An 11,696-nucleotide genomic window follows, 5' to 3' on the forward strand; every position below is an offset into this window, starting at 1 on the left:
GCCTGCCTCTGCTTCCTGAGTGCTAGGATTTAAGTTGAGTGCCCTATTCATTTTTCAAAAAGCTATTTAGCAGCGTGTGGAAACTTAGGACCAACTTTTATTCATGTACCTTATTTATGAAAACTTGGCTTCCTTTGACTTAAGAAAGAGCCAGAGCTCTATTATATAGACCACTGAGCAAACTGCAAAACTATCATTTATCCTGCCTGCCATGTTCTCCTGACTGGATTCTACTCCAAGACTCCAAATCAGCATTACCATACACCTCACACCATGGGGTCCTTGAAACTGCCATTCCAGGGGGTAACCATAGAAGTTTAAGGGTTTCTTGCTGGATGATGGGCAACACAGAGACCCTAGGAAATCAAAGCTGACAAATGACATCCATCTTGCATAGGACTTCTCAATAAGGCAGTAGGGGCTTCAGACTTTCATGGCCTTTTTAATACTCCACAATTCTCATGCTGTTGGGCTGGGTCTCAGTGAATGTTGGTTGTGAGTCGAGGCCCTATGTTCTTTCCAGTGCTCTGCAGGGAACCAAAAGCAGCTCCCCATGAAGAACACCACCTCTCTCCCTCAGCCTTCCATCTTGGTCTTGTTTCCTTTTTTGTTTGTCAGAGCCTTTAGAGGGTCAAGCGTGCCCTTTCACCAAGGCCCAAGCCTATCACTTCTCATTGTTTTAAAAAGAATTTCCTGGCCTTGAGACTAAAATTAAATTGCCCTCTGGGACTTTGCTATTTTGTATGTTCCTGCCTCTCCTGGTGGCTATTACCATCCCCTTTGTACCCCCCTCCTTCCCAGGCATCCCCAGGAGAGCTCAGAGGACGTTGGCTGTGCCTCCCTTCCCAAATCTCAACAGAACAAGTGTGCCCAAGAATCAGCTCTATGTCCCTGTACCCTTCTGAGGCCAAACATAGCCTGATAAGAATTCTTCCTTAGCACTGCCCAAAGAATTCTATCTGACGTGCTTGGCAGTCATTGAGAGGAAAAAGGAAGAAGCCTTACACAGCATCTTGTAAGACCCAGAGACTTCCGGATCTATTAGAAGTCTAGGAGATGTCTTATGCATTGCAGTATTTTATAATCTTCACCACAGGAGAGCCAAGTAATTGCTCAACCTCAGGAACTGCCTAGGCCCCACTCTTTTCTTCTGAATAGTGGGTTTTATGGGAAGAAAACACTGTTTTGAGCATGGCTTTAGAAAGCACAAGGACACTGTGCCAAGGCTTAATATGTGATGGGGACACTGCCATGAGCACACATTAGGACTCTGACAACTTTTGGCCCCATAGACTTGCTTTTCTGTCCCAAGGGGCAGTTGATCTGAAGATTGCCAGTTACAAGGTCAGGAGAAGGAATGTGTTCAGGTCAGCAAAACGGAGAGTTTGAGTTGGCAAGGAACTTGCAGATCGTCAAGCTATCCTCCTCCGGAAGCAAAAGCTTAGGGAGGTCAAGTGACAGGCCAGAGGTTATACAGCTCTGTGGTGGTGGAACAGGACTCACACATAAGCTTCCTGCTCTATAGGCCTCTGTGTTCCTGGTAGAGTATGTGAGTGTCTGACATTCCCAGAACATAATGCAGTTATCCTAGATGACAAATCACCATGTCCATCCTGCCCAGTGCTGACTCTACTGTAATTCTGGATTGAAAAACATCTTGAAGTATTTATTGTACCTTCTATGTTTATGGCTTGAGGCTCAATCCTGGGCTTCAGTAGTCAACCAAGGGAAAGACAGTGTGTCTATATGGACACAGGGAAAGGAGAGGGAGGAGTGAATTAGTGAGCAAACACCTGCAACCTGAAGGCTGTTTGGCTAAAGCTGGAGTGGTACTGGAAAAACAGTTCACACACTTTCACAGATACACTGACTCCACATGTTTGTGATTTGATATTATAAAAATATTCCCCTATTCTTTCTTTTCAGTTTTGGAGGACTTTGGGGACTATGAACAAATAGAATGGCTTTGAGATGTAGCAAGACTAGTAGGGGAGGGGAAATGGTGGCTCTAGAGACACAGCTGCCTGTAGGCAAGAAGGAACAGTGGCTGAACCTGACTCCGATGCGATGCATGGAGCAGAGAGGAGGCACAGACAAGGGACCTTTCACTGTAAGAAGAGTGGATTGGTCCCCTGAGAAGATGGCCAGTACACTTAGCCCACCCTTAGAGCAGAGTAGTGATAAAGTTGTGTCTTTGGTCTACTGGATTCCAGAGTTATGTAGGTGGGACTTTTAGGTAGCAGGCTCCTGGATGCTCTTCCATCGTGCCTCTCTGCAAGGATGCTCACTGAGTTGTTCCTCACAGTAAGGGTGATAGAACATGGCAGAGATTTCAAGGGCTATTATTCTTTGGCTGCACGGTTCCCATTCTTTCTTAGTGGACACTTAGAAACCACTACTCACATTTAAGTTCTGATGATTGGCCACAACTATATACAATTACTATATTTTTTTCTCCTATACATCTTACTATAATACTACCTATTACATCTTTGTTTTATACCCTTATTTCTCCTATCATTACAGACCTGTGAATCTTAACTATCTTCCACAGGCTCATACTTTAGAGGCTTGGCTCCCCAGCTTGTGATATGGTTTTGAAAGCTATGGAGCCTTCAGGAGTTGGGGCCTGGATGACATAAGAAGTGACAAGTGCTAGAACATCCCTCTTCCATTCTATGTTCTTGATTAGCTGTTATTGCTACTGTGATGCACTACTGTGCCTTAGACTAAGCTGCTTGACTCTGCCTTCCCTGACATGGTAGACTGTGGTCTTGTGAAACTTCAAGGCCTAATAAAAATTTCTACCCTTGAGTTGTTTCTGTTGAGAATTTTCTTATAGTGACAAGAAAAACAAAAAGTCGAAAGAGCCACATTTTATGGTTTCCCTTTTTGCTTTACCTGCTAGTTTCCTTGAATCTGTGCTCAAACTAGACTCTTTCTGCAAGCAGTTCTAACGTCACCCTTTTCTGTCTTAGAGACTGTTCTATCTACTGAGTTGCCCTGCCATCTCTCTATCTAAACACAGCCCAAAGCAACACTATTTTCCACTTTCCTTACATATTCCCTGAAGCTCAGCATTTTCACTGCATAGGAACAAGCACTCTGGGTATCTTGGCTTTCTTTTTCTCTTTTCTTTCTTTGCCTCATTCAAGAAATCATGCTGATCCTTCCTTTAGAACGCTGTACTTCTGTTTCCATCTTCACCCCTGGGTGACACAAATCACCTCTGGGATGACACAAATCTAAGTCTTTCTTCATAGCTGCATTGGGCAAGATTAATGAGGCTTTGTGTGAGGTAGGTCCCCAAGCTCCACAATTAATCTGAAGACTATCTTGATACAATTTTAAAAATCATAATCAGGTAAAAATCATTATGGAAATAAATGCTTAACTTAGATAATTTGAAAATAAAAATGATACCTGCGTCACTAGTATAGATTTATGGTCTTGCCTCAGCTCCATGGCTTGATAGGACTGACTCTTACTGTCCTACCTCTTCACCTTCTTCTACTGCCCAGTCTGTCCTCCTTAGCACCATCAAGTGGTTCTGTCTAGAATGTATTGGGTTAATAAGCCACATATACAACTTCCAGGTCCTGGTATTTATGTCTTACTCTTTGCTTGAACCTCCAGTCCGATTATTTTTGCCTATCATACTCATTACTGGGTACCCAAGAGAGTGCTTTTCTCCAAGGTTTGTCCCCATCAAAGAGAGAGAGTCTCCAGCTTTCTCTGACTTCTCTGACCCTCATTTCATTCCTCGTTCTGCAGTTGTGTTGGTCTTGACCTTTGGGCCCATCTTCTCCTTTACGTTTTGATTTCTTGACCATTCACCAATGCTCAATATCAGTCTCTATCCCTCCTCTTAGTCTGCCTTCTCTAGAAAGTCTTCCCTGCTACTTTCTGTAGCTTGTCTTTGACACTGTGTGTTCTTCTTTTCCCCACCCTTTATCTATCTTTTTTCAACCTCTATCACTAGATAGGAGAGAAAAAAAGATAGATAGATAGATAGATAGATAGATAGATAGATAGATAGATAGAGAGAGAGAGAGAAAGAGAGAGACAGAGAGAGATTCCTGAATCTGATTTCTTTCCTTTTGTTTTTCCTCTCTGAGCATGACTACTAATAAACCCCAACCAACCTTGCTGAACGACCAACAACCACTGACCTTACCTCTCAGGGTTCTTGCATTTATATACCCTCTGAAAAGTTCCCAGAATTCTAAACATCACACAATCGCAGAAACTATCTGCAGCTGGCAAAACCATGCTTTTGCTAGAGTACGAGACAAATCATGGTGAGTGCTACAGGTGTCTGAAGCAGCCCCTGCATCCCAATACCTGGGATTTAAATGACTCAAAAATGCCACTACAACTTTTCTCTTCCCTGGTACTTAATACTGTCACACTCTCTCAATGTAACTTCCTGTTTACTTTTCTGTAAGCTCCCATTGTATGACATTTTTTTTTCCCTGGGAAGACAAAGCACACATCTAATCACCCTAAAGAGTCATCCCATGATGGACAAAAATATGGATTATCACCAAACTCCAACTTGGTTAAACAATGGGTGAGGGGTTACTTACAGGAGCAGAAGTGACCCAAAGATATCTGCATCACCAAAGCTTACCTCAGCACTGGTGTCAGAGCTCAAAAGCTGGGAACTTAGAGCATGCTACAAAACCTGCAGGCAGCTCAGCAGGTTGGAGAGTATCTTTTCCAAGTGATACAGTTGACTCAATTCCTCTAAACCTCTTCCATGCAGCTTTCCTGGTTTCGCTTCTTCTAGGCAGCTGGCTGGTCTCAGAGTCTTCTTTGTCGTTCAGTTATGGTCCTCTGAGAGAACTCTCAGTTCTTATTGCTTACTCTGGCAGGGAGGGACTTAGTGAGTTTTGTCAGTTTCAGGGACTTCCTGAAGCAATTTGGGTAGTTTGCCTTCCTGCTTTAGGAGCTTCCTGGCAGGATAGAATGTTTCAATCTAGGAAGAAACTGTTGTACAACTCCTAAGGGTTCATTTCTTGCTCCTGTTATAGTCTTAGATTCCTGCACAGTACCTAGCATAGACTAAGTGTACCATCCATTAGTTCTGTGACTTTACATTGGTAATAATTCAGCAAACACCTACGTATTATAGAATTAGTTTTTACTGAAAGAGTCTTGCTCTGTAATACAGGCCTGATCAAAACTAGTCATTCTACTTCAGCCTCCCAAGGGTTGTGGTTACAAGTAAGCGCTACCACACCTGACTTCTAACAGCCAGCTTTAAGCAAGCTGTTTTTGAGTTGTATTGCCTCATGTTGTACAAGCAGAAGCAGCAACAGCCGGAAATCAAACAGAACTGGGTTAGATTTCTGTCTCCGTTATTCTATGAGTAGAGTAGCCTGTGGCAATTTACTTTCCTCCTACACATGTCTGTTTGCTTTTCTATAAAATCGAGATTAGCATGCTAGCTTTATAGGATGGTGGTGGGGATTCAAAGTGGCCACATTTACAAGGTACCTAGCATCCCAGCTGGGACTGGCAGGTGTGTGGTGCGTGGTGCGTGCTTCTTGTCAGTTCCTTTTAGCAATCACTTGGGGATGAGCAAGTGAGAAACCACCACATGCTTTTCTTCAGACTATGATAGGGACAGGAGTGCTGCTCAAACATTTCAGTGATGCATTTCTGTTGCAACCAAGAAAGGAAGGTGCAGGTGATGAGCCTTACGGGGGCAGCTTATTTTAGGTGGTTCCCTTTAAACAACAAGGTGGGGGCTGCACCACCTAGATTTCTGACCTGCTACTACCCTGCTTCTTTCTCCTCAACTGGTACAGTTTCATAATGAATGGTAGCTGTTGATGTGGTTCTGTTGAGTAATAAGGTCATTCTTATGCTCTATGAAATGGCTATTGAGTAGGTTCGTGAAATGTCTAATAAACAGGCAGGTGTTTAGATGACAGAACTGTGAAGGGCTTCTCAGAAGCATCTGCCAGTGGAGATGTTTGTGGTTAATGGCAGACCTACCATATCTCACCCTTAAAAACAGTCCCCTAGCTTGATTGAGGGCAGCTACAGAGAGAGCATGTCTGAAAAACAGTTTCTTTTTTTCTTTTTTGATTGTATGTGGGGGTTTGTGTGCATGTATGTATGTTCTCTCATGTGCTGATGCATGCATGTGTGTGGAAGACAGAGGCTGGCGTTGGGCAGCTTCCCCCATTTCTCTCCATCTTGCCTACCGAGACAATGTCTCTTTCTGAATGGGAGCTTGCCCATCTGCCTGGTTTGGCTGACTAACTTGCAGGAGCATCCCTTGTTTCTGTCTCCAGAGCTCTGGAACCACAAGTGGCCTGACCAGCTCTTTATGTGAGTTCTTGGGGATCCAAACTCCTGCTGTCTCATGTGTCAGCAAGTGGTTTATCACAGAACCATCTCCTAAGCCCCACAATTGTCTCCTCTTCCTCTTCTTCCTTCTCCTCTCCTTCACTTCCTTCTTCTAACATTTATTTATTTATTGTAGTGTGTACCCACATACTCATGCCAAAGCAGGCATTTGGAAGTCAGAGGTCAGCATTCTGGAGTTGATTCTGCCTCCTCCCTAGGTCCTAGGGATTGAATTCAAGTTCTCAGGCTTGGTTCCAAATGTCTTCATTCAATGAACCATCTTTATCTCCTTCACTCTCTTTCTTTCTTTTTTTGTTAATTTTTAAGTTTTTTGAGATTATAATATCATTACAACATTTCTCCCTTCACTTTCCTCCCTCCAAACCCTCTTAGATTCCCACAGACTCCCAGTTGCTCTCCTTCAAATTCATGGCCCCTTTTGCTCATTAATTGTTTTTTAAAATATTATTTATTTATTACTATTTATATGACTACACTGTAGCTGTCTTCAGACACTCACCAGAAAAGGGTATCAGATCCGATTACACATGGTTGTGAGCCACCATGTGGTTGCTGCAAATTGAACTCAGGACCTCTAGAAGAGCAGTCAGTGCTCTTAACCACTGAGCCATCTCTCCAGCCCTTCTCATTAAGTGTTATTACATATATATATATATATATATATATATATATATATATATGCTTATATATTCCTAAATAACCTTTTCAGCACATACAATATTACTTGCATACATGTTTTCAAGTACTGGATAAGTAATTGGTGTGCTCTTTCCTGGAGAATGCCACCTCTCCCACTCCCAGCTTTCCTTAGCTACCTACAGGTCTTTGCATCGAGCTGTAGTCTTGTGGACCTCCCCCGATCCTGTTTGGCCTGTCCATTGGTGTCATCCTTGTAAAGCTCAAAGTTTCTTTTTAAGAATAAACACAGATTACCCTTCTTTGACAGAAAACCTCATGTTAACCTAACATTTTTATTTTGAAGCATGAACTCTTTAAGTTACTTGAACTTGCTCTAAGCCAGGAGACCTTAGAGTTTGCCAGGCTTCTACATCAGCCTACTGGAGCTCAGACAGATCTTGGACTCGCTGTTCTCCTCCTCCAGCCTCCTGAATAGCTGGTGCTACAGGCTTGTGCACCATGCCCAGCTGTCTCTTAGGTTAAAATAGTATCTACCTTGTATTAATGACAAAGTTTTGCATAGAGTACTTGTTACATACATTTTGTAAATACATGGTCTTGTTCAACATGTTTTACATTTAACTTTGCTTTATATGTAATTTTCTTATACGTCTTCAAATTTTCATTTTTATTTTATGTGTATGGGTGTTTTGATTGAGTGCATGTCTGTGTACCATGTGCATGCCTAGCACCCAAGCAGGCCAGAAGGAATGGGCATTGGATCTCCTGACACTGGAGTCACAGACGGTTGTGCGGGCCTACAGGGAAATTGGGAATTGAACTCAGGTACTTTGGAAGAGCAACAAGTGCTCTTAGCCACACAGCAAGCTTTCTAGTCCCTCAGCTCTCCTACTTTATAAGTTTGGTTTATTATTTCCATTTTATGAAAGAATAAACTAATGTTTAGATTAGGGAGACCTGAATTCCCTCCCATATGAGTAAGTGGCAGAGCCTGGGTTTCAATTTGAATCCTTCTGCCTTCAAGGAATAAGACTTTTAAATCTGTGAAATGTGGTTTTCTACATAGCAATTTTTGGTTTCTCACACAGTATATTTTGTGAATCTAATAAAGCTAATAAGGAGGTGGCACAAGTCTCCAAAGAGTACAGGAAATAGTTCTTACTCAGCAACTTATATCATTGAAACCTATCCCCACAATTAATGACAAATGAAGTGGATTTTATGCCACAGATCCATTTCCCCCCATTACCAGTGGCATTTATCACCTATTCGATGACACTGGGCTGCCCAGCAGTATTCTTTTATGGTGCTTTTATAGAGGGAGATAATACTAATAGAAAAAGCCCCGTGTGTTTAGTCTGAGATGGCCAGTATTCTGCCCTGCTGTTCACTGCGAATGTATTTGAAGGTTACAAAAGCCCAAATACGTAAAGGTATGACTAGAAATAAGAGAAGTCATAGTCTAAACAAGAAGTTACTCTCATTCCCTGTGAGGCTGGAGGGCAAAGTGTGTGGGAATGAACAGTAGGTTCTGACTGGCAGTCTGTCTTCCTTGCATAGCTGGGATTAGATGATTGTGAAGCCATATTTATAATAGAGTTGAAACATACAGAGTTTTCTCCTAATACATGCCCTTTTCTCTTCACTGGTCACAGAAGCAGGGGCCTATCAATGCTTTTGAAGAACCTCGAATGACCTGCAGTTTCCAGTCCAATTATCACCAGCAAAGACCTCTTTACCCACTCTGGGATGAGACAGCCACTCAGGAAGTTCCTACTGGCCTTGAACACTGTGTCTCAGGTAGGAATATAAACAAAAGCTGTGGATGAGGAGAGAGTTGAAGGCCACGAGAAAGCTGCTGAGGGCCATATTCTCTGCAATAGCACCCCCACAGGGTACACGGGTGCATATGCTATTGTTCCTTAGCGGAAAGCCCCTGGGTCTGCAGCTGAAAAATTTTGTGCTGCTTTACTGTCCAACAGGAAGGTGTGATTCTACCAATGGGTCCAAGAAGGGTTGCTTTTGGTCTTCATTTTGTAAACAGTTTGGACCATCTGTGCACTTTTCACCCTTTAGGATGGTTGTTGAGAAACATGGTTTACCATCATAGCTGATGAACTGGGCAAACAGGTGTGTGGATTAGCTGGCTTCTAGGATGGATCTTCTCTCCTTTTATTCTCCACTCCCACTTGCACTCTCTCTCCTACACCCCTTGCCCATCCCCAGCCACCTGTGCCAGCAGCATCTGGCCCCACTCCTCCTGTATTCCAACTCACTGACTATAAGGGCACCCTCTCCTGAATAGGGTGAGACTTCCCAGAGGCTCTGTCTGTAGCAAGTCTGTCTGCTTGCCCCAGGATGATCCAGAACCCCAAGTTACCTTAGTCCCCAAGTTACCTGAGTTCGGTTGTTCTCTTTTCAGGACTAGCTTCTGTTCCATTTGAATTCCATTAGGCTTTGTTTACTTAGTAGCAGTTGAAGAAAATAGTAAGTGTAGACTTGAATTTGGAACTGTGAGATTCAATTGTCCTTGAGACATTGTTATAATGATATATATAAAATGTAATGTATATGATTTGTGTATATACATGTGTACACACACACACACACACACACACACACACAATAACACACACAATAACCAAAATGACTCCAAACCCATCAAAATTTTGTCAGGTCAAATTCTTGGCAATAGAAATGTCATTGCTCTGACATATTGAAATACATAATTCACAGGAATTATACAGGCGAAACCGACAAGACTGGGGTAATTTCCGGGAACTTTGTGGAATGCTTTGTTGTGGTGCTTGCTCAGTGTCCTTCTGACTTATGGTGAGTGGCTTATAAAATAGTGGGAAAATAAGCCAAATATCTGCTTTGTAGTCCATGCTTCATCCTGCAGCAGAAGTGAACAGAGATACAGAACATAATCCTTCTCCCAGGCAGGGATGTACTGTGGTGGGTCGGACAGTGTAGGAGGCTCTTTTCAGGTCCTGGGACAGGTTGGAAACAATATTCGGCTGACAAAGTAACATCTATACGATTGTTCCATTTTCGGTACCTTCATCCCTTCAAGGGTTAAAAACAGTCAAAAGCATAAACATTACACTTTTCACCCGTGTATCCATTGCACAAAGAGGTTGGGAGGATAACGTGCCTATACAGTGGTTAGACTTCAAGACTGGAGATGTGCCGGGCGGTGGTGGCGCACGCCTTTGATCCCAGCACTTGGGAGGCAGAGGCAGGCGTATTTCTGAGTTCGAGGCCAGCCTGGTCTACAAAATGAGTTCCAGAACAGCCGGGGCTACAGAGAAATCCTGTCTCGAAAAAACCAAAAAAAAAAAAGACTGGCGATGTAAAGATTTGAAAAAATTGAGCCATTAAAATTGTGAACAAGTTAGATTTCATCTATATAAGAAGACCCACATAGTCATGCTGAGGTTTGTATCATCTTGAATACTATTAATGCCACAAGCCTTAGGGTTTTTATTCCCTGATTGCAACTCTCATGACATTTCCACATTTTACAAGTTGAATTTCACCCATATTCGAGTATCTCCACACACTTGCCCATAAATCCAAGGTGAGAATGTTCTTTCCTCCTAACAGACATAGCCTTCCTCTTTCTTTTTTCCTTAAATTTATTTTTAAGTTTTTACATTAATTAATTTATTCAGTTTACATCCTGATCGCAGCCCTCCCTCCTCCTAGTTCCCCACACACATCCCTTCTCTCCATTCCCACCTTCCCTTCATCTCTGAGGTGAGGCGTGGGGAGAGCAGGTCTCTATGATGTACCATAGACCTGGGACAGAGAGGCTCCAGGGAGTCGATGATGGCGATTCAAGCTGAGACTCCTAACCTCCTGACTTCTAGACTCTTATGACCTGAAGTGGCCACCTCCTGTAGCTAGGCAGGACTCCCAGTGGAGGGATAAAGACACCAACCCACCCACAAACCTTCAAAATAGTGGCCTTCAAAATTTGTCCTGCCTTCAAGAAGTCCAGGGACAAACATGGAGCAGAGATTGAGGGAATGGCCAACCACTGAGTGGTCCAACTTGAGATCTGTCCCGTGCGTAAGAGCCTTTCTGTTTCTTAACTGAAGAGTACATCATTACAAAAGGGGGTGATAATCTTATTTGTTCTTCTTGCCAAGATTCTCAGAAGTTAAAATGTTTTGACTTCAGAGCCAGGGAGACAGTTTCTGTGAAATATATGTGAAACAAACAACTCGCAATGTTCTTAGCCTTAAAATGTAAAGAATCCTTAGCAATACGATGGAATACTTTTTCCCATAGCTTGTGGTTCCAAGACAGAAGCTCGGGTTGCCTAGACTTGTGGCTTTGGGGTAGGAATAATAACCATCCTTAGAATGGCCTGACATGCCAGCCAGCGCAGTTTGGAATGATAGGCTGTTTCCCTGGGGTCTGGCTCCCTACCAGTTGGTGGTAATCTGTTTGCAAATAGAGGCAATAGCTCACACTTCCCCAGGCTCCCTCTGATGGAAAGATCTGACAAGAACCTTGAGCCTTTCCCTGTCTGTCCTTTGCCTTGTGAGCTGTCCAGATGAAGGGGCTGCAGGAACTCTTTTCTGGGCTGAGGTCCAGTTCTCCTCAGTGATGGGTTGTCCTTTGGAAGGGTATTGTGGTTTTTTGCTTTTTTTTTTTTTTTT

General features: G+C 43.0%; 1 protein-coding gene across 2 annotated transcripts in view; it reads left to right on the plus strand.

The window, feature by feature from the left end:
• The window catches only part of Ets1 (ETS proto-oncogene 1, transcription factor), a 123,894-nt gene that overhangs the window by 19,593 nt on the left and 92,605 nt on the right, over window positions 1-11,696 (plus strand). For both annotated transcript variants that reach the window (XM_031346016.1, XM_031346017.1), the window contains exon 3: window positions 8,679-8,823. In XM_031346016.1, the coding sequence (XP_031201876.1) occupies window positions 8,679-8,823 (145 nt within the window). The remainder of the gene's footprint in view (window positions 1-8,678; window positions 8,824-11,696) is intronic.

This window comes from Mastomys coucha, unplaced genomic scaffold (assembly GCF_008632895.1).
Source record: "Mastomys coucha isolate ucsf_1 unplaced genomic scaffold, UCSF_Mcou_1 pScaffold23, whole genome shotgun sequence".
NCBI lineage: Eukaryota > Metazoa > Chordata > Mammalia > Rodentia > Muridae > Mastomys > Mastomys coucha.